General features: G+C 35.6%; 2 protein-coding genes across 3 annotated transcripts; one reads left to right on the top strand and one right to left on the bottom strand.

The window, feature by feature from the left end:
- Window positions 1-2,494: 2,494 nt before the first annotated feature.
- On the top strand, window positions 2,495-6,483 carry RB195_016111 (uncharacterized protein; the record flags this gene model as incomplete). 2 transcript variants are annotated; one of them, XM_064207124.1, is made up of 10 exons in its annotated part: window positions 2,495-2,511; window positions 3,257-3,423; window positions 3,481-3,589; window positions 3,694-3,796; window positions 4,756-4,828; window positions 4,889-5,004; window positions 5,172-5,293; window positions 5,377-5,461; window positions 5,527-5,688; window positions 6,325-6,483. In XM_064207124.1, 10 exons carry the CDS (start codon window positions 2,495-2,497, stop codon window positions 6,481-6,483), a joined length of 1,113 nt encoding a protein of 370 aa, XP_064063004.1. The 2 variants fall into 2 exon arrangements, with proteins under 2 accessions (XP_064063004.1, XP_064063005.1); XM_064207123.1 differs by lacking the exon at window positions 2,495-2,511 and having other exon boundaries at window positions 3,258-3,423.
- A 517-nt stretch (window positions 6,484-7,000) lies between these two features.
- Window positions 7,001-17,401, bottom strand: RB195_016110 (uncharacterized protein; the record flags this gene model as incomplete). The annotated part of the gene is made up of 22 exons (XM_064207122.1): window positions 7,001-7,048; window positions 7,539-7,709; window positions 8,206-8,349; window positions 8,499-8,671; window positions 8,740-8,842; window positions 9,313-9,432; window positions 9,495-9,662; window positions 11,053-11,193; window positions 11,250-11,416; window positions 11,620-11,748; window positions 11,807-11,981; window positions 12,509-12,644; window positions 13,528-13,681; window positions 13,760-13,941; window positions 14,084-14,190; window positions 14,520-14,680; window positions 15,519-15,609; window positions 15,666-15,749; window positions 15,809-15,994; window positions 16,052-16,147; window positions 16,258-16,406; window positions 17,332-17,401. 22 exons carry the CDS (start codon window positions 17,399-17,401, stop codon window positions 7,001-7,003), a joined length of 2,955 nt encoding a protein of 984 aa, XP_064063003.1.
- Between the last annotated feature and the right edge of the window lie 6,690 nt (window positions 17,402-24,091).

Genomic DNA, 24,091 nt, shown 5'->3' with positions numbered 1-24,091 from the left:
ATGTTACATCCAAAATCGAAACCAAAAGAGTCCAAAGCGTTGTACTTACCAAGATAGCCGCGTTGCCGTGATATTAGCGGACCTCCGCGTGAACAAATCGCTTCGCTAATACTAACGACCCCGTAGATCAAAACCCGCAAAGGTCTTGATACAGAGCCAGCTTACATCCTTTCGATTTTGGATGTAGCATCTTAGGGAATGATGACTTGTTCTGGATGAGGCATTTGAGAGGATATATCACAAATGATCTAACTTTCCAGGCTCTGGCGAAGGCGATGACGCCGAAACATCAGCCGTAATAAAGTTAGTTAACAATTTCTGCTGTTGTTAAATTGGACTATCGACTAAGTTGACCATCAGCTGGCCCCCGCACGTCATTGTATAGGCCAACACACTTTCCAAAACCTCAACGACTATGAAATCCAGTAAAATGCGTTGGCGCATCCCAAGTGGATTGAAACGCCAGTGAATTTGTCCTTTTTTTATTCCTCAACATGTATATGTACTCATTACTAAGCATTCCTTTGTTGGTGTTATTTGTGCTATTTGTTCGTTGTATACTCCATTCGTAGACACATGGATTGCCATGTAAAATGAAATAAATAAACAAATAAATAATTTCACTTTCAATTTCAGTAAGCAAACCCACGATGTGAAACCGATTCACGGTTCCATTATTACTACATGGCAAGTATTTCCAAGTGAAGGGATTTCACCATCACACGTCTACCAACTCCCCAGGGTTGCCGTTCCTATATTCCACTGATCGTCCGCTCGCATACGTGACACGTTGTTAGGTGCCTGGTAGGAAGTCTCGACCGATGACGTCGTTTCTCACGCTATTTTTTTAGGATAATTTGATAGAATTGAGCGCGGTCGTGCTCATCCTCGTAATTCTACACTCAAAACGATTTACCACTTTCGTGTGAAGAATCAAAAATGTTCGTATTCGAGTAATGCTACCGTTAGAGGTTGAATCGGTCCTATAATATGAACGGCTTATTGAATTTCAAATGATTCCTGCTTATTCCCATTGAATAACGTGACATTCCTACCAATCCATTTAAATTTCTTTCTGCCGTCTTTCTTTACATTATCTACCTCCAATTCAACCAAATAGGAGGTGAAATAACATAATATTGTGTACTCCATGTTCTATCTCCAAACAATTTACTGTTTTTTTTTTACATTGCATACAATATTGTGGACTAGCTATCCATGATTTTCAATCAACTTTTCTTTACAGCTTTTCTCTTTTTTATTCTACTTTTAGTCTTTCTGGATACGTATTATTTTCTCTTAAAGAACCTTTAAGGAAACTTGTGGGCAAGAGTAGCAACAGAAGTGTGCAAATCTTTTGTTGATGGTTTCCCGCTCTCCGTGCTCTAATTTCAGATATCCATGATTCTTTTCATCAAATATGGTTAGAAGGTGATTTGTAGCTATTTTTACCGCTTCAAATTTCACGGATTTCATATTTCCCTCTGATTTGAAAGTCTAAAAGATAAAGGCTAAAGTTTCGCAACCTCTACCGGATACGAAACGCGTGCCCTATGACTGCAATTTGGAATCATTGAGGTTTTTGAACAAATCCTAGTTTATACAGTTACTTACTTACTTAGATACCTAGATGGGCCGTTCTCACTGGACGTGGGACCCTTCCACTCGTTTCGTTCCCTCGCCATTGTCATCCAAGATGTTCTCAAGTTTCGTGAGTGACGTTTACGAGGTCCTTCAGCCGTAGCCAGTTAAACTCTCACCTGGTCCATCCGTGTAGCGAACACGTGACCCCATCTCGTTGGCGGTCTCCCTCGAGGGCGTTTAGCATCTCTTAGGATCTACTCTAGCGTTCTTTTACTCCATCTATCGTCGATTCTTCTCATAACGTGGGCGGCCCATTTATGCTTTGCAGCATAAATAGAATCACAAATTATTCTATCATGTATAATACCAAAGGAATTGTTATTTTCAACCTTATTCCTCATATTTTTGGACTTTTTTGCATTCGTTAAAGAGGAGACATCTAGAAGATTGGATTATTTCTGCTGACTTTCGAAACCGTTAACTTTTGAAGCTCCAGCAGTGGTAAGAAAGTCGAAGCGTTAACGGGAAAAATAACGTTAACAACCACGGATTCATCACTTATTCCATAAACAACTAATATTAAGAGGATGATTCATACAAGATTGAACATTCATAATTCTGCGATGAACGGTTTTAATTAGTATTCCGAAAGGTGTTGGTAAACAACATTCATGCACATTTTTTTCTTGGCCGGACGGTTTTACTTTAAAAGCCTTGCTCTTCAATGACGGATCTCAGATGTTACGAGTGAATCCCGCACGTTTCTCGCTCCGTAAAGCGCTTCCCCCACTCCTCAGTTACGAAGAACTTCCACCAATTTCTTAATTATTTTTTTAGAGAAATTCTACAAAGACTTTGTTGCAAGGCTACGAAGATTTCGCTGCGAAATCTTAACTGAACGAGATCTGTTATGGATAACACAGATCGGTGGGAGCACATTTTGCACTTTTTCTTAGCATGCGGTGTTTTGATCTAAGAATAAGATACTTCTATGAAATTAATGGCAGCGTAACACGAATAATAATAATAATAATAATAATAATAATAATAATAATAATAATAATAATAATAATAATAATAATAATAATAGTAATAATAATAATAATAATAATAATAATAATAATAATAATAATAATAATAACACGTTTTCTATGGTTTTTGGGGTCACCGTGGGCGAATATAGAATTCCTCGTCGTGAAAAACGGCGTGGGAACCGATTTGTTTCCTACGAGGCACGTTCGAACGTGCCATCGCCATTGAACGCGTTTCAGTTCTCTCCACAACCTATTCACTGGTCTAACTTTTATGAATTGTTGGGGAGAATTAATTGATTCTTAGCTGGTCGATCGTGCTCGCAAGTGTGGCGCGTTCTCACGTACACTCGTAGGGACAAACGCCATTTCCCACGTCGTTTTTCAGAAAGATTAGGGAGAATTAAGCGAGACCACGCTCATTGTTGCAGTCTACGCTCTAAACTCTATATTTGCCACAGAGATCCCAACATCGCCAGTTCCGTGAGACGCTGTTTCTAACAAAGAAGTAATAATGCTTAGATGTTGCTGCTTTTTTGTTATAAATTGGTTTATTTTCGTAGTTTTAGAAGTTTTTAATACTATTTATCATTATTTCTACTACAGTCACATCGTAATTTCACAAAAGAAAATGATTCAAGCATGATTCTGGCCGCTGAAACGGATTTCGGGTTAAAGCTGCTTCAACAGCCACCCGTCATGCAGCCCAGTGTGGTCTCACCGCTATCTGTGCTGTTCGCTTTGGCGATGGTCCAAATAGGATCAAAGGGAAACACCAAAACACAGATCAATAAAGTAATTTCCCACGGTAAACATTAATTTCACTTCACGAACTGCTTCTTATACAAATTTATGATATATTAAGGCAGATCGGATGAAAATACTATCGGCTACTATTCTCGTTTAGCAAAAGAAGTTGGAAAAACAGGTGACGACGGATTGCAAAGCTTAGTTGCAAATGGATTTTTTATAGAGTAAGGCATAGATTATAATATGATTTAAGCAGTATTTCTTTGAAATAAGGGTTTTTTCTAACCTAAAATATTCTTTGATAGCCGAGAAAATTTGGATTTTACAGTGGAAGATATGAAATTAACGAAGAATACCGGAATCGGATCACAGAGAAATTTTCCGCACAATGCACCTCTCTTGATTTCAAACGTGAGAAAGAATCAGCTGAAGTTGGTATAGTTGAATTCATGTGTATTTTCATTCATTTTCTTATTTTTTCTTCAACTTATTATGCATTTTTTTACTTGTTGTCTAATTTATTCTATTTATTTAAAGTTAATTTAATTTAAATTCAAATATTATTATGAGCCCGGTTGACCGGCTTCTAAAAAAAATTTTCGAGTTTATTTTGATTAAAGGAAGCAGCGACCACGTGGTTAGTAGAGTTTTTGAAGTAGAAAAATACAGTACTTGTAAAGTTAAAGAAATTTTTGAAGTATTTATCTTAGTTTGGGGTGCCCTGCCCCAGTGATAAAACGAGATTGAATGGTCACTGCGTGGAGTTCCACCACAGCGCTATCCTAAATGGGGGTATTTTCTGCAATTTTACGTCGGGTTACTGTAAGCGATCGATTTTGCACACAGATTTACCACATTTTCAAAATTCTGACATTTCCATGATTTCCACTTATTCTTCTATGTTTTCAGCTTAGCTTTTTCGTAACTGGCTGTAGTTTTTAGGGTAGTAGCAAATTTTTATCATAAATTTGAAGTCACTGCAGCATTTTTTCAATTTTTCCCATGAGGAAGATTACACCGAATGTCCACTGAAGAATTAGATTATTTTGTCTCAGAAAGAACTTCTATGGAAAACACGAAAATGCCTACATTACGTGAAATTACGGACCTTCAAAGAAAAATTCAGATTGCTCCCCCCTCCCCTCCCCTCTTTCCCGCGAAAAGGGGAGCGTCTTCTATCATAAGGTGAATAGAGGTCACTCTGCATGAGATCCTAACCATTTCTTCTCTTTTCCCTGAGGTGAAATCAGCAGCAGCGGGTCAGAACAAAGTAAAAAAGAAGTTGTTATGAGAGAACCTGTAGAAAACGAACCGTACCGTGCATCTGTGTGCAACAAACTTGGCTGATACTGTAGAAAATACAATTTAGTCGAAAAAAATTCCTTTTCAGGTCATCAATAATTTTGTTAGTAATGCTACGCAAGGAAGAATCAAGACAATGGTTAATGAAAGAACGATCAGAGGTAATTTTTCGGAAATCGCTTAAAAACTCATTGTATTTGAAGAAAAAAGGTATGATTTAGATGCTCATTCACTCCTGTTAAATGCAATCTACTTCTCAGGTGTTTGGAAGGACAAATTTTCCAGGAAAAAGTCATTCATGGCCAAATTCTTCAAAACTCCACAAAGAACTAAGCGGGTATTGTTGGTGGAATGTTCCGATAACAAAAATATACCGTAACCTTAGAATTCATTTTGCGGGGGATTTCCGTGACCGATTTCCGGACAAATCTGCATTGTTTTTTTTCCTATCTTCTCTAAAATAAAATCAATAAGTGAAAATTTTGGAATTAAACTTGATTTTAGATTCGTTTTATGAATGCGTACAATGTACGAAGATCCTACACTGAAAACAATGATATGCAGGTTCTATCCTTAGCTTACACGGATCCCGCATATGCAATGAATATTTTTCTGCCCAAAAAAAGGTAAAATTTCGGGAAATTCCCGTTTTTTTTGCTGTTTTTTTTTTCGCTGATTAAATATTGCTATTCTGGTTTTTTTTCTTTAGATTTGGACTTCGCGAACTTCTCCATAATCTAAATGGAACCACAATTCAAAATTTGCTCTCTCAACTTAAAAATACTTCAGTTACGGTATAGTTAAGTAGTTTTTTTTCCAATATTTGGATGGGAAAAATTGATTACTGTGAGAAATTTAGATCACTGTACCAACGATGAAACTGAATAAAAACGTTGAACTGAAAGAATCCTTAATGGCAATGGGTGTCATCGATTTGTTCTCCGAAAACGCGGATCTCTCTGGAATCACCAAAACAAGGAATCTAAAAATTTCTGATGCTACACATAGGGCTCTTATTGAAGTAAGCTTTTTTCTACCGTTTTTTTTTTGCCCTGAAAAATACAATTGCGTGTAAAAAATCAGAAATAAATTGAAGAAATAAAATAATAAAAAAAAGAATAAAATATGAAGTAAATAAAATTAAAGTAAGGATTTTGTGTGTTGTGTGTGATTGCGTCTTTTTTTCCCTCCTCTTCCTTTCCCTTATTCCTCCTCCTAACATCCTTGAGGCGGTTCTGTATTTAACTTCCCTACAAAGTACAGCTAAAAAGTCAACTGCACTGTTCAATTCCTAATTAATTTCTATTTAAATTCTATTTTACTCTAAATTTTAAATTTTAAATTTTTTTGAACTCAGTATTTTTTGGACCACTTGCCCTAGCTATTACCATGGGAGAAGAACTCACAAATTTGATCGAGAACTCCTGATTTGTACATGATACTGCGCGGTGCGTCACGTGTATACTCATGTAGACGCGTTGCGGTCGCTTGCGTCAACATAAGTGCCGCTGCGTCCTTGCAATACTGCGTTACCTGTAGAAACAAATTCTCTGATTACGTTGTATCCATTTGTAGTTGATCTACTTTATTTCTAAAAAAATATCATCGAGATTTTTGTGCTTATTTTTATTACAATTTGGAAAGAAATATTTTACAGATGAACGAGGAATTAACGACAGCAGCAGGTGCTACAAGTTTCAGATTCTCCTATAAGAGTTTGACGAGAAATGCAAGATTTTTCGCCAATCATCCATTCCTTTTTATTGTGACCAAATCCGGACATCCGTTGTTTATGGGAAAATTCATGAATGAATGAATTTTCTCTTTTCTTTTTTTTTTCTTTGTAATCCATCTTCCTTATATCTTACGCTGTTCCGTAGAATCCATTAAAAATCAGAAAAATATCTGATTCAGAACATTGCTATTCGATTGAACCTCTCTTATTGGAGGGAATATTATTAAAAATGTCCAAAATTTCAGGAATAATTTGTATTAATAGAAGGTTTTTTGAAACGATTTTTTCGTAGCATTTTACTTTCTCCTTTCTGCTTTGGAATTTTTCCAGAAGGTGTTGTTAGAGTGAGAATAAATGTTAGAATAAAATTTGTGTATGTTAGAACAATTTCTACTAATTATTAAACAATTATTATTAAACAAAAAAAGAATCGATATAAGAGTAAGAAAGCAGTAAGAAGAAGTGAGTTACAGTTACAGTTTACGGTTAGTTACAGTAAAAAGGTTCCAAATTATTTTTAAAGTTTTATTTATTACAAAACAATAAAGAATACACTTATAAGAGCACTTTAAAAGATCACAACTAGTGTTTTAGTGTCTCACAGCCGACTTCGAAGTTCTTCCTTAGCAATTGTTTCCAGATGAACCTAAAAAATTGTCCTAAACACTTATTAACTAATTAATAATAACTAACAAACATTTCGATTTATCTCTCTTTTTATCTGTGAAATTAATTGTAGTAATAATGAAGTATAATAATAATATTAAAAATAAAATAAATAAGAATGAAAGTGTTCTATGTATGTAGTTCTTAAAAATTAGGGAAACGTAACACGAATCACCTGGATCACCTAAATGACTCGTGTAACCCCGTTCTTCCTCACGCTACCGTACTTGGGGTTCTTCCGGAGTCAAGAGACTCTTTCTTATTACTGTGTGTGTGCAAACATTTTAGAACCCGTGGGTCAGGTTACCGTCCTCTGGACCCATGAGGTTGCGAGGGAACGTTGCATCCTCCCGAAGTGGACTAACGGAGCTCATTTGTTGGAGTCGACTCCAAACCGCCTCCTTTGCACCACCCGTGGGTCATGGGCCATGGATAGATTAGTCATTTATGGATTATCGATTTCATCTAACCTCATCTGGTCCGTCAGCTAACCGTAAGGATCGTGCCGCAATGAAGAAAAATGAAAGTGGGGTGTCCGCTGTGAGACCACGTCCACCAAGCGCTTGAATCGATCGATCAATCACTCGCAGTGCCATGTTTGGTGCAACCACTTTGATCATTGCGATTTCGGATTGTGCTTCCTGAAATGTGATCGTGGATGACATGACAGTGGTTGGTAGCGTATTGTTCTAGCTTCAGCTGGTTCTGATGCTTTGTTCTTACGTATCTTACGTTTCTTACGTCCTTTCTTTTTTACGTTATTCTTCTTGATCCTCACGTTTCGTTCCTACGTTTCTAATTATTTTTATCCGTGAAATTTTACCGAAATGAAAAGTCATCGGAAAATTGCTGTTGTTACTTCTAAAAACATTATTATTGTTGTTCTTACTGTTTTAGTGGAATTTTCTTTAACAAAAATTGGATGGATCTAGCCGCTGAATTTTTTTTTCAAAAAAGCGAATTCATTAAGGAAGACTAATCCGTAAATCCCGCCTTTATGGTAAGTAAAATTAAAAATAAGTTTGATATCGAAAAAAAACGAAAAAATTATTTATTGCTCGACTCGACAATGTAATATTAATCCAGTAAGTTCCGGAATTTTCCCTTTAATAAGGTAATAAATAAAATAATCCTAACCTTCGGACCACGTGTGTCGATCATGTGTGCAGCTTTCAACACCAATAGTCGAGCTTGTTCCACTTCACAACGTGACCTGGCTATTTCTTTTCGAACTGAATCGAATTTTTCCAGAGTTTTTCGGAACGCTACACGATATGATATCTGAAACGAAAAAACAAAATCCCATCGTTCTGAGGAATGGGCGGTGGAAAGAAAAAATGAAGAAAATGAAGAAAATGAAGAAAAATGGAGGGGGAAAAAATGAATTATCAGCTACGATTTTCAAGAAATCTCCAAATTTCTCCACTCACCCGTTCTCTCATAATTTGAATTGCACGTTCTGCATGACCGATCAATCGCATTGCATGGTGAATTCGTCCTGGCCCAAGTCGTCCTTGGGCGATTTCAAAGCCCCGACCCTCTCCAAGGATGATATTTGTAACCGGAACCCGTACATTAGTGAAAAGGACTTCACAGTGGCCAGCTGCAGAATTTTATAGTGTAATGTATGAAGAAAAAAATTTAACTCAATGTAATTTTACAGTAACCTACAAGGAGGATCATCGCTGCCGAATACAGGTAAATTTCGCACGATTGTTACACCATTTTGATCCATCGGGACCAATAACATTGAGTGCCGATTTAGACGAGATGTCTGGAAAACAAAGAGTGACTTCTAATCCTACAGAACCATGGGACCAATAATATTTTATTTAAAAAACCTCTACAATTTTACAATTTTTTACTTTTACAAAAACGGTCTCCTGAACGATTATTGAATATAATTTTTTTAGAACAACTTAATTTTAATTCAAAAAGAATTCGCAAATTCAAAAAAGGAATTTCTGTGCACTACATTCATTTCTGTTTTTCCTTTATTATGTTATTATTTATTATATTGTTATTGTTTTATTATTCATTGTATTATTATTGTTTTATTATTTATTGTACTATTATTTATATTTCTGTCTCGAGTTGAGCTCAAAGAATTAAGTAAAGATAAAATTTTTGAACTGTACCCATTTAAGAACTGCAGGAATTCTGAAGTGCAACGTTTTTTTTTTCTAAATTTTTACTGAACAAAATAATAAAAATTTCACAACCAAACTAAACGAAAAATCGTACCTTTTGACCGAGCACTTGACCCATAAATATGCATATTTTACATTGTGGATGAGCAGCATTACTAGTAAACCATTTTCTTGCATTTATAATATATTCGTCACCATCTCGAACGATCGATCCCTATATTTTGTTCGGCGTAAATTGAACAGAAATCACTGTGAGATGAATGAAAGCTCTCCTACCTGGATATTTGTGGCGTCACTGCTCGCCACATCTGGTTCAGTCATAGCGAAACAACTCTTAATTTCACCTTCCAGCAACGGAGTGAGCCATTTCTTTTTTTGTTCAGGTGATCCATATTTTATCAGAACTTCCATATTACCAGTGTCTGGTGCTTGGCAATTAAACACCTGAATTATAATTGTAGAATTTGGCTGACAGCCCTTTTTTCTTTTCTCTAAGCTAAAAAAGGAAGCTAAAAAGTGAAAAAGAGATGGATATGGTGGATAAAATCCACGGTTTTGATCAGTTCCTGCGAGCATGCGTCCACTGCAGGACTTCAATTCAGAATCGTTTCAGAATGGAGCTACTGAGTGCAGATGAAGCTACTTGGAACTTGGACTTGGAATCATGAAACTGGGCTTGTAACTTTAGGTTGGGGAATAAGTTCGTAGCGTTCTTATCAAGGACATTCAAAAATCATTAATATTAACAATAATTTTTTTTACAATGCAATTTTTCGGCCAATTCACGACTTGTTTCGCTACCGTTCTCCTTCAAAAGTGCGATTAATCGCTCTTCGTCAACGTCAGAAGGTCTTCCGCAACGAGGCGAGTCGTCGACGTTAAAATCGCCATTTTTGAACTTTGCAAACCATTTCCGTGCTGTAGACTCGCCTATGACACCTTCCCCGTATACATTACAAATGTCCCAGGCTGCTTCAGCAGCTTTTTGGCCTCGATAAAAAGCGAAGAAGAGCAGGTGTCGAAAATGTTGATTTTTACCTCCCGGATACTCCATTTCTATGCCTCAAAATTAATTAAAAATTAAATTACTCAAAAAGACAATTAAAACAGTTTTGTAGAGCAGAAAGAGCTCTATCGAATGAATATTATAAACTTTGTCAAACAGCAAAAAAAAAATTGGTGTAAAACAAAGAAAATATAAAAACGCTACGAACTTAGTCCCCAACCCAATAACTACTACCGGATTGAAAATAGCTACGATTATAACCAGTTAGTGAAGACCTTGGTTGGGACTAGAGAGGTATTGAACCATTGATTGTACAGTCACAGCGGAACCTCTTACCGACTGCTCTCTACCTGCTGAAAAAGTGCTGAGCGTGCTTCAGTCAACCTGAACACAAACTACTAGCCCATAACTTCAACCGGCAGAGGTTCTAGTACCTCCATCTCACCATTCCAACCCTCAACTCGGAGCTGAACTCTCCAACCGAGCAATTTAGTCAAGAGATTTTTGGCGACCCTACCGAAAATCTTCAACTAAATCGGTAGGCTTTCAAAAAAAACCCCCAACCGCATTTACTTGAGGCGTGTTTAATTGGAACTTGAAGAATAATTTGCCTGAAAAATTGAATTTTGGAGAGTCAAAAACTGACATACGTGAAATTATCCACACAGATATGTGGATTGGAGAGCATACACTGAGTTTTGCTGCTCAAAAAAATTGTGGAGAGAAGAAAATAAAATGTTATTATTGTGTTTGAATCAAGTGAGGTTCAATCTGTGTTGTCCGCAAAGGTAGAGAGAAAAAAGGAGAAAATATATGATTGGCACTAACCTCAGCCGCAAATATACTCCTCCCCATTACCTCACAGATGTGCGCGTACTCGACGTTGCTAAGACCGGATCCATAAAGTCCATCTGGGTCCACATGTTCCGAAATAAAAAGATTCCATGCACCTAATGATTTGGCTTTTTCCTGAAATCATGTGCACATAGAGAATTTTAGAAAATCAATTGAAAATTCATGTTCACCTTAATTTTTTCAAGTTTAGGGTTAGGTATCCACTTATTTGGACCTTGGTAATAGGCTAATACTTCGGATTCGATCGGGATGATTTCCTCATAGACAATGCTCTTGACAAGATTATGGAGTTTCCTAGCTTTTCCGGATAATGCCTGTGGAGTGACAGCCAGTAGATCTAAGATGTATTTTTGCCACAGATTCGATTAATGCAGCCTAGTTTATATCAGCATCCCCCGGATTTGAAATTATCTTTTGAAAAAAAAATTATTTTTCCTATCTAAAAACATTTCTTCTACATTTTTCCTCACAAAAAAAAATTTAAAAAATCACACAAATTCCTCGTTCGTTTTAAATGACTGCGTTTTAAAAAAAACTCACCATTTTTGTCAATATGCTGCATTTTTTTGACGAACGCCAGACCATTCATCGCAAAAAGCTTTGGAACTGCGACAAGCTGATACGCCTCGGCCGATGAAGCATTTTTCATCAATGAACGCTTATAGACTCCTTGAAAAACACGGAATCACCAAAATCCAAAGAAAAAATCCTGTAAAATTCTACAAACCTTGAACGATACTTGCAAACCGATAGAAAACAAAAGCAACGTAAAACACCCATTCATTGTGGTCGATTGGTTGGATTCCTCGAATTTCTGAGTATCTTTCGAGGATTTCTGTGACCGTCGGTATACCGAGGCGATGAAAATCCACATCAGATAGATGTCCCATTCCAATTAACAGCTGTAATTTGTTTCCTCTTACGGTTCAGTGGATATTTTTGTGTTTACAGTCGATTAAACGCCATCAAATATTTAATTTAATGTTTATATTTAATTTTATATTTAATTTGAATGGTTACTGTACATTTTTGTTTTGGTATTTCTTTTGGAAAAAAATTATAGGTATGGTCTCTCAAAATCTCAAGACAGTTGAAAATTCTAGCCGTAAGGTCTAAAAATTTCAAAAAAAAACTCAAGATCATGATAGAAATCCTACATTTTTCAAAGTTACAGTAGTAGAGCACAATGTAAAATATGATTTCTTGCGGGAAAATAGATAGAAGAGTTTTTTTTTTCAAAGAAATTATAATATTAGATATTATCCATTATTCGAACGGAATCAGGAAAATCAACAGGTGTATAGCGTTTCATTTCTACATGATTTTTTTTATCATTATTTGTCTTTTTTATTTATTTATTTTTTCTGCTAAAAAGCCATGTTTATTTACTTCCTTTATTTAATTTATTTAATTTATTTTTATCCAGTACCTTATTCCGGTTAGGAATGTAATGTGTGAAAAGAAATGTTGCGAGATCAGCGAGTGGATCACCGATTGTCGACGTTTCCCAATCCAATACAGCGATTACACGACTCTCCTTCGGATGAAACAGAAGATTGTCGATCCTGGAAGATTAGAGAAGAAATCAATATTTTCATTAAATTGACATACGACCATCCAGAAAATCACTGCTAAATTATTCTTCCCTTTTTCACTGACGTATGGTGATCTAGGAGCACAATTGCCGAAAAAAAAAAACATTATTTTCTTTTCACAGCATATTATATACCTAGTATCATCTTGGTATTAATCATATATCATCAAATTCTCTATTTCAACCTGAGAGTAACTACTTTAAAAAAATTATTTTACCTTAAAAAAATGGTCAAGAATGGTCTGGTTCGGGATCGACATATAGAGATTTCCAATTTGACCTCATTCGAAAATTCGAGAACAGCCCGGGTGATCGATAACGGTTCCGGAGTTCTGACAATGTTTAGTCGAATCACGTCACTGGTGTTTATTTTTTCCCCCAAAAAATTCCTACCATCTAAATCACCCTACAAGGATTTCTATCCACTTCAGCAACGCTCTACATGGAAAACTCCTATCCGTGTTGAGGTAGTTCTGGAGAGTTCAACTCCAGATCGACGTTTTTAATGCGAAATCCCGGTGATCAGTCATTCTTGTGCTTCGAATTTCCCCTAATTTCCCGCTATGAATTCATAAATTGAAATGAAAATTATGAATTTTCGCATCATTTTAATAGAGGTCTAGACGATTTTGTGAATAAAAGTTTAAAAAATTTAAAAAAAAATCAATTGTATTCATCTACTTGTTCCTTTTCCTCTACTCTTGGACATCTTCTCTTATTTTTATGCTCTTGTTTTCCTGCGATAACCACGACGTGCATATATTTCTTATATTTCTATTTTTTTATATATTTCTTTCCTTCAAATACTCCCAGTTCAATTTTTCAATATCTAATTTGATTTTTAATTTACGTACCGAAAGTCACCGTGTACCAATGAGCATCGCTGACTTTCCTTCGGTAAATTTTTCTGTAAAAATTCCAAGAGTTGTTGCATTTCCGGGATTTCTTCAGTTTTCGCCATTTCATAGTTTCTGGCCCATCGTTGCAGATTTCTTGCCATATATCCGTCTGTAAAAATTATATCCACTAATTTTTTCCACTCTTTTCTCTTCTGGACACATTGATGGTGCCCTAGAATCTCATTACCTTTTTGTCCATAATTTTCCAGCCCAGCCTTAGCACAATCCACTGTATGGATATTTCCCAGAGTTTTTAATGCTGCATCGTAAATCTCTTTCCTTTCTTTCGGCTCGAGTTCAGGTAGTGTTGGATCGAGGAAAATTCGACCATGTGTGTATTCCATAAGATAAAAAGGAGTGTCGAGCACACTGAAAAAATGTCAAATCTTTGTTTTTCTTCGTTTCTTTTTTCTCCTCGATTTTTATAATTTGATGATGATTGATTTTTTTTTATGATGGCTTTATTTGTTTTTTTTTAATGAATGGTTTTTTTTACGGAAAAAACGCTTACTTTTCGGCGTAGGTTATCACTTTTGGGACAGGGACCATGTCCTTAAGAGCTTTCATCACCTCATACTCTCTTTCGATTTGATGCGCTTTCGGCAACAAATGTCCACTCTAAATTATTGTGATTTTGAAGTGATTTTAACGTTAAAAAAACTTTTTTATTATTTCAAAAACATAGAAACTAAATATCATTGAACGAGGCTAGGATTTTGCAGAGTCGAACATTCGGAATTCGAGTATTCGAACCCATTCAATGAATGTCTAAAGTGAATGTCTAAAGTATCGAACAAACGTTGTTCCTTAATTTAATGATTATACTGTAGTAATTTTCAGACCCTACTTTTCTAGGCACTTTTTGTAATTTTCCGAATAACAAAAAAAAATTTGGGAGGAAAAGCATAATCGGAAGAAAAAATTAAATATATTTATAAAAAATATACCGGTTTTTTTCTCAGAACAAATTCATTGGACCCTATCCTTATGTAGTAGGTAGGATTTGATTGTCCATGGCGAAAACGACGAACAACTAAGGGATCCGATTGTGCTAAGCCCAATTCACTCTGGAAGAATTGCTTCAATTTGTCCTCTGGAAGCTTTTCTCCTGAAAATGTCTCTGCTATGCAAATGTTCTTTCGAGAAAACTAATTTAGTGCAAACAAATAAAAACATAAATTCAATTGAGCTGTTCCTCCTGCACCGCATAAGGGTTTTTGGCCGAAATTGTGGGTCAAAAATGCATTTTGCGAGGAAAATAATTGCCGAAGTTCGTGTTTTTCTAATTAGGGAGATTTTTTCACCCAAGCACTCGGGAAATGCATTGACCATAGGAAAAATGCAGGAAAATCGAGTAAACTCGAGGTGAAGTTAATATTTCCCAATATTAAAAAAAGTAAGAATGAAAATTCGAATGAAAAACTTCACAGGAATTATTTTACTTTATAGCAATTAATTAACAGAATAAATTCAGAAAATTTCTTACAGAAAAATTCTAGTTTTTGTAGGTTTACGAATTAAAATTGAAACTTTATAGCAACTGGAACCTCATTTTACTTAATAGCGATTATCTAAGAGAATGAATTTGAAAGAAAATAATAGCGGGATTAGTTTGCATAAATTTACGATAATTAATTGACGGAATTAATTAGCTATTTAATTGAACAAGGATTTTCGAACTTAAGTTGAAGGAAAAGGGGAATTTAAGTTTTTATGTGATCTTTTCCAAAGTCTCTCAGGGAAAATCCTTGAAATTCTGATTGCAGATGAATTAATTGTGAAATGTGATTTCAAATATGACAATGACAACCCACTTCTTTTTTTGTTGATATTTTATTATATTTATTTCCAGAGCAAAACAAAATAAAATAAATACAACGGGTTTTGTTAAATATGCTTAATTACAGCTGCCATGCATTTTAATTATAAATTGATTAACTACGAACTTGGTAAACATTCTCTTGTGTTCGATGGGAACACAAACAACTCCTTCAGGACATCTCGAACCTCCGCCACAGCCTTGGAGGCTGAGGTTACCTGAAGTAGTGAACTTACTGAGCACTTCATATGCTAAGGTTCAAGATTTTTTTTACCTTAATCGTAGTGAAACCCATAGCTCTGGCCGGTTTCAGATTGTGTCCAAGATCATCCAGGAACATACATTCCGTAGGTTTCACCTGTCATACGTGAATGTAAGGGAAAATTCTGGAGGTTAAATATTTCCGGACGACATTACCTGCAATTTCTCACAGACATGACGGTATATAGCAGTATCCGGCTTCCGCATACCAACTCTACACGATTCCACGACAACATCAAAATATTTTTCAATTCCTTTTGGGATTGTCGGATGAAGTCGGGCTCGATCCGAGTAGAAATTATTGGTTAGAAGTGCTGTTTTACAGCCGACCGATCGAAGATCCTGGAATCAGCTCGTTTTGAGTAGCTCCACAGTTCTATTCCCACGCTGATAACTTACCCTAATAAGATCTAACATTTCCGGAAAGACGGCGATGTCAGGAAGACGTTTTATAATCGATGAAAAAAGTGGGATAATTTCTTCGGTGGATCCATGCTGGAAGAAAAGGTAATGAGTGCACCATTAAGAAAATGACAAAAACGGTCAACGGTCAAAACAGAATAAAAATAAAAATAAGTAAACAATAAATAAATCAGAATATGTACTTTTTTATTGTAGAAATGTGTGAAAATTGGGTCAAAATCTTCTGCAGTCGTTTCGCCTCGTTCAAACGATTCGAAATGTTCGATGACGGGGGAGGTGATTAATGTGGATAGCAAGGAATTCGCATCGCAATGTTGGCTCAGTTCCAAGCCTGAAAGAAAATGCATTAAATAAATATAACAGTAAATAAGACTGATAAATAAAAGTAATTAATAATATAGTAATAAAAATAAACATAAATTAACGCAAATAATGGTAATAAAAGTAAATACAAACGTATGATTATAAGAAGATGACTTAAAATATCTTCAAACTGAAACAAAATACGTTAGAACTAATTTCTCTTGGAATTTAGATCGTTTAGGTTAGAATTTAAGCTGCCCACTATCGAGACTTGCCTTGAGGCGCAACGCTGAGCGACTCTCTGGTAGACGAAAAAAAAATCCTTGGCGCCAGATCCACCGCTATCGTCCGCGGCCTAAGTGCATTCCGTCCCAAGTCGAATTTATGATTTACAACGAAACGCTGAGTGCACTTTCGCCGAGGGCAAAACTGCATTTAATCATTCGCGGACGAAACGCGTGGCTCCGAATTTCTGGATGAGTTTCTGATGGAGAAATCCATGAAGTGTTGTCTTTTTAGTAGATGTCAAAATATTCGAAGCCAATCAACGGAATCGATAGGTTTCATTTTCACATGGTTTTCATTATCATATGTCTTATTTTTAGTTTCTATCGGCAAGCATTTTTATTTATTTATTGCCTTTACTTTAATTAATTTTATTTATTCTAATTCAGCATTAAGAACTCTTAAAAATAGCAAAAGAACATAGGGAAAGTTATTGTTTCATTTAAATATCTTCAACGCCACCTACATTAAGCATTAGGTGCTGCACGATTTAAATTTTCAATTTTAATTAGTTTATTTATTTGTTTATTCATGTAGTTCCTAACTAATGAGCTTGAAAGAAGGGGACGTTGTGCTCTTATCAGCTAATCAATGAACATTTAAGTGCATATAATTCAATGTTTGATTGATTTTCTGTAGTTTACTAGGAAAAAAAAAGAAATCCTTACTTTTCCAAAATTCCATCGGTGATGGCACCAAGACTCCTCCCATATCGAATACTACAGCTTTTATATGCATGACTGAAATTTTAGGATTAACATTGTGTGAAGCGGATGAAATTTTTGAATATAAATCCACGGGAAAGCGAAGAAATCACTTGAACAACCTAAAAGACACATAAAGACGAAAGATAAAGAAATAATTAAAGATGAAAGTAAAAAATAAAATACAAAAATGAATACATATACATATTAAGTAGTAGAAATTGTTGAGAAGATATTTTTCACTTATTTTCTTCGTGTCTATGAGGATTTTCCGGAAAAGCTAAGGATCGGAAAAGTCTTATCCGAGAGAAAAAAAATATTGTATGGACTGTTTTACTGCCATGTAACTGTTTAGCATGGAGGCTATGCGAGACCAGTACTTACATTCCTCACTGCCTTGATCTCCATTGTTCGAAATCCATGCTCTACGCCGATATTACTATGCGCAAATTCTTACAGTACCGATGGGAGCCTTGAAGTTATTTCTCCTCTATAAAGAATTCACTGAAAGGGTACCAAAAGATAACGTTTTTTTTTAAGCTGAAAACGTTATGATTACATTATGATTTATAATAATTAAAAGTTATATAATATATAATTAACAATATAATTTACCATACAATGCAAAAAAGACCATTTTCGTAACATTTTCGTATAAAGCTTTCATATTTTCCTATAAAACTTGGACAAAATTCTATTGAGTTCTGTTCTTCCTGGGTTTTGTTTTATGGTACACATTTTTTCGTAAATAAATTTTAAAAAATCAAATAATTTAAATTTTCCATGACTGTTTTCATTGACTTGACCTGGGCTCCACCAAAAAAAAAACTTTTTCTTGTTCAATTCATTTTTTTAACTACTCAGCTAAAATATTCTCGGAGGATAATGAGGATTCATTTGCTCATGCTCATGAGTAGTTCACTTCCAGATATAAGGAATATTTTCATAGGTTATTTAAGCAAACAGGAGACTTTGACCATAGCTGCACCACTAATTGCTTTAAAAATACGAAGAAAAAATGATTTTGACTATTTATATGAAGCTCGAAACATGTAAAAGTAAAGATACAATCCAGAAAATGCCGTGATTTCTGGAAATGCATCGTTCTATGCCTGTTTTGCACATCATCCTGACCTCTGATACCGTTCGCGGCAGATCTGGTGAGCAGACAGAGGAGATATGTGTTGTGACAACACCTAGGGCTAATCCTTAGGTGTTAAACCAATCAACCTTTCCATTTCCATCACATAATGACCTCAAGTCCGTCGGTCCACTTCTTTTTTTCTACGAAATGTTTGTTTTTTTAGCGAGAAATAAATAATAATAAAAACAAATAATAATATTTGATAAATAATTAATCAGCAACGAAATTATTTCCCATGGATTCAAGTATCAAGGCTATACTATACCAGCAATAAAAAAAAGACCTATTTCTAATTTTACCCTATCAACAGGAAATTTACACACTTACAAACTGTAACGAAAAACAAAAAAAAACAAGAGCACAACTGAGACTTATACATAGCAATGCAGGTCAAAAATTGAGTGGAAAGGCACCGAAAAATAAATTTTTGAAGGATAAAAGTGATAGGAGTGGAAGGTTCTCGGACAATGACGAGAGCGCGCAATTTTACGCTTGAGATCGGAGAAAACCGGTTCGCCGCTGGCTAGTAGAGGGAATAAATCAAAATTAATAAATTTATTAAAAGTGATTGATTTTTCTAGAAAAGTTTTTTACGTGTGGTTCCAAAGTCCATTTTGGAGGATTGATCTAAGGCAAACTATTGAAGCCTTGCACCGTAAGCGTAAGGAATTTCGATGGTTTTTTTTTATTTTTCGAAAAAAAATTTCACCTCATCAATGTATTATAGAGCGTATTTATCTATTCCTGTTATTTATTTATTTATTTTTATATATTTTATTATTTTATATATTTTGTTATTTTATACATTTTATTATTATTATTACTTTTATTTTTATTTATTTTTTATTTATTTGCGTTATTTTAGCTATTTATATCTTTAGAAAGTGGTCGTTGCGGCATTCAAATACCCGAACTCAGAAGTATACTTTAGACTTTTTTTACACACTTCTCTCTCCTTCTTACACTTTCTTATTTACTTTTACGCCTTTTTTAGAGATAGAAAAAGAATTTTCTCGAAAATTATTGATTCTCCCCATCCTCTCTCCCCAGAAAAAATCCTCTTTGAATTTGTTGTAAACATGCGTGTTTTTCTAAGAAAAAAAAATCAACTCGCACGAAAGTTTATATATTTTCTGTACTGTATTTGCTTGATTTATGATTATCGCAGTAGTTATATGATGATGAAAATCATCACTCTGGAAGAAATCGTGGAAAAAATCCAAGGATATCCACGAACCATGATGACCATGGCGTGTTTAAGACCCATTAGGCTGTTCCGTCAGGTATGTGCATCGCGCATTTAATCGCATAACCTCTGCAATTAAACGATCCCAGAATTTCCTGGATGCAGGAGAGGCCTAAGCGCGCTCCTTTACATCCAAATATGGTTTCAATCGAAATCTCATGGATATACGTGCCTCAGGACTCGTTAATGGTGTCATCGTGTTCCTTGTCTATCGCATCGGATACGTTCAGGAGACATGACTTATGTTCTCCTGCAGGACCGCTCATTAGTCGATGTTGCAGCGAGGAGGGCAGAGAGCAAGAGAGAGAGAGAGGGAGAGGAAGAGAGAGAGAAGGAAAGAAAGCGAGAGGGTTTCACGGACAGGTACTGCCGACTATAAATGCTTCTGCGTATCGTAAGAACATTATTTCTCAATGAGGTTAAGTCAAGTTATATTATTGATTTTTAGTTAAGTTAATTAAGTCCGTAGATCAAATACTTACATTTGCGAACAAAAACTTCGAAAAAAGGAAGTTGAATTTGATGGATTTTCAGAGAGAAATCGGATCACTTTACTGCGTGGAGCTCTCATGTGTTCCACCAAAAAGCAATAAAGTGCGATCTCAGCAGGCGAACACTGCAACGTATCAAGATATTCAATGGATATATAAATAAATATTAAGGTCCGAAAGCATTTTTGAGTGAAAATAAAAAGGGATCCTAAGATTCGGACTTGGCCACATTCTCATCTCAACCGAGCGACAATTGTGTTTGTGTTTTTTTTTTCTACTCGAAGTTATTTATAGGCTGCGACAATTAAGTCGCTTAAATCGCCTGAATTCTTGGGTTTTTTTTCATAAATAAATATATAGACCTATAATAAATATCAATTTCCAAAAAGATACTTCTGGAAAATAGGAAAAACGGGGCAGAAATCTCATTTTTCACAGAACTTTGGTCCATACTTAAATATTGACGGTCACCCTAATTAATACTGCCGCCTAACGTTATTCCGCGGGATTCATTTGAGCGAAAAAAAAATTACTTTACTGCTAGCCGTAGTCAATTTTTTTCATTATTTACTAGTTTTATTTTGTTTCTTTGATGGATTTAGCATTTTTGAGAGAAAAAGGGACAACCTGATTATGTAAGTTGATTTCTAATATATGGATTTAAAATTATATTGATTTTATATAATATTTTTGAAAAAAAATAATTAGTACCGCCATTAATTAGCACTATGTTCAAAGTTTGTAAAATCATCTTTTTTCTAAATAAATAAAAGCAAATGGAGGCGAAACGATCCATTTTTCAATTTTATCCCCTATTTTATTTATTTTGCCTTTTTTGGAAAGCGCAAGTTTTGGAACATGAAAATGATCAACTAATTAAATTAATACGATCTTGTGAAGGAACGAGAATCGGAAATTTGTTTACAGATCCTGGAAAAAAGGGGCATCCAGCGAGAAGAAATAAAAACTTATGAGGTGACCGAAATCAGAGGTTGTGCCAGAACGTGATCGACTGGTTATCAGAGACGGCGATTACGGGTGTTGTGTACAAGTGATGACCATAACTACACTGTAGTTATGGTCTAATTTTTTTTAAACGTTCTTATTTAGTTAATATTTTCCTCATTTAATATTTATTTTTTACAGTATTATATGAAATAATCAATAGTCCGAAAAATTTGCTACAGAGGAGAAAAATACCAGATCAGATAGATTATTGGCGTATTTTAAAATTTACCGCAAAGTTTCACATATCCAGAATATCCAGAATAATATTGATCGAAGTCTCACAGTTCCAAAATTATTGAAAATTACTTGAAAAGCTCTTGGGACCTCCAACTTTGATTTGGTCTCAACATAAGATATTGGAGATGTTGGAGAGAGCAGAGAAATTACGACGGAAAAATAGGAAAATAGCAGCAGCATAAAAAGAGACGAGTAATCGAACGAGGGAATTCTGGCAGAAAAAATTCCAGAAAAAGTGCACCTCCTGTTTTTTCTGTTGTTTATTATCCTGTTTATTATTATTTTTGAACGAGATGCAATAATAAGATCTAATTAATTTAGTCAATTTGGAAATTCATACCGGAATTTATAGAAAAAAACTTGAATTGTTAAATCGTAAATCGTTGAAAAACCAATCTATTCGATCAGATTTCAGGAAAATTCTGTGGATTCAGGTCGAAAGAGTGAGGTAACGATAATTAGAGAGTCGTTCTGATCATCTGGGAGCAAATAGGCATCAGATTGTCAGAGAATCTCTGGTGACCATAAGGTCGAAGAGGTTCCAGACCTGGATATTTTGATCAGAAGCTATTTTTCTTTGTTTGTTTCAATTTTTATTTATTTAAAATTATTTTTTAATTATGAAAACTCCCTTTCTTTCCCACTGATAGACTACAAATCTCGAAAAAAAGACTGGAAAATTCCCTTTATGAACTACTCAAACGAATACATGCGAATTTTCAGAGGCGACAATAGAACAGCTTTTGTTTACAGCTGGAGATAAACAAGCGTTAATCTTCCGAGGGGTAGTCCTCAACCGAGTACACGTTTGAGTTTCCTGGAAAGTTCCTGGAATCCTGAAGAGCAGGTAACATCAACTAGTTTACGTATCGCAACCTCATGTGACCTATCCATAACCGGTCCCACCTCGAGTGAGCTCAACGATGAATACAGTACTATGGTGGAGCCGCGGCCTTAAATCACTAGGGTACAGTCGGGTCACGACCAGAAACTTACTGCGGCGGCGCTCGAAGAGGCGTGATGAAGAGCTAGCCACTCCGATCAAGACGGGACCTTCACCAGCTCCACTCATCTCTGTGGTTTCAGCTCAGATGGGTCCCACCTTGATCGCAAGCGCTTGCTCTACCGTATCGGATTGAGCGCAAGCTTCAGGTCATTTTGAGCCGGGTATTCTCGCTTCGTAGGGATTTTAAACAACAATTTCAATTCCAGACAATTCCAGAAAATCCGACAGACGTCCGAATAGAGAGAAATTCGACGGTAAATCACTTTCTAACAGTAAACAACGACAAATCATTGATTCTAAAGCATGAACTCAACCATATTCAGATATGTAAGTGCTGCGGTCGTTCCCTCCCACACCTCGAGCTCGATCGGTCAAACAGCTGTAGCCGCCCCCCACCCGCGTATAACTCGGGCCCGCCCGCAAAACAACCATGCTCGACCGCAAGCCCCGCCCACAGATCGATGGCCTCCTGTGCCTCGTCGGCTGCCGGCCGGCCGCGAGACTATCACACAACAAACCCGACGACACGACACATCGGCGACAATTCTCATTCGATTTTTAATAGATCCACTCCATAAAATGTGAATTGTTACGTTTTTTACGGTACTTGGACGTCCATCACACTTTGTTCCTTATCATTTCTCTTTCTGCGTTGACGAATTCGACGGGAAAAATGCGGAAATTCGTCTCTGCTCGCCCCAAAATTCTTCCCTAAATAACATTCGCTTCGTTACAGTAATGTATCATTGTTATTTTTTCCTGGAACACTTATTCATATCCTTAATATTTGCCTTCTTTAATGCCAGCTTTCGTCTTTTCTAATTCCTTAAAAATTGTTCAATGTGTCCTTTCTCTTTTCCGAAATATTCTGGATCCTGTTATTTCAGTTTATGGCAGAATTTCTCGGTTTAAACCTGGTAGCGTGGTTTTATATTCGAAAGGAACAAGTTTTTTTTTTAAATTAATTTCTTCCTGATTCGAGAAATTATAGCGGGGGAAAAAAGTATTGCCTGCGACCACACCCTTCGCTGCAATTTTGCATGCTATTCAAAATTTTACCCTTAAAGCTGTCAACGAATTTTTCACCTCTTTCGGACCCGCTGAAGTTTTTTTCGCCTTCGTTTTTCGCTGGTTGCTTGTTTTTAGTGGCTAAAACGGGGATTCTGGCTCGTTTTCCCATTTCTGAAAGGGATTTCTGATATTTTTACAAAATATACTTCTCTAACTTATGATCTTCAGGGAAACTACCTCTTAGTTTCCGAGGATAACTAATTTTTCTGTTAAATTTCAATTATACATGAATTTCTAGTACCAATTCCTTGGAAAAATTGTTCGACGCCTGTGGAAAATTCTAGAATCCGGATATCGTTCATGTCATGAATGAACATGTTTGTTCGCGTTGGCACAAGTTCGTTGATCTTGTGGTTGGATCTGTTATCGATTTTTTTCAGACGTACACGACATATTCTTTTTTTCTTCTTTTTTTTGCTGAAATGTTTAGTTCTATTGATTTGAACGAAGATTTCATTTATTTATTTTCAAATACATTCAAAGATGCGCTTTATCCAACAAGAATTAAAGAAAACTTTGAG

This window comes from Necator americanus, chromosome V (genome assembly GCF_031761385.1).
Source record: "Necator americanus strain Aroian chromosome V, whole genome shotgun sequence".
NCBI lineage: Eukaryota > Metazoa > Nematoda > Chromadorea > Rhabditida > Ancylostomatidae > Necator > Necator americanus.
The sequence above is the reverse complement of the archived record's forward strand: the minus strand, read 5'-3'. Positions and strand labels throughout refer to the sequence as shown.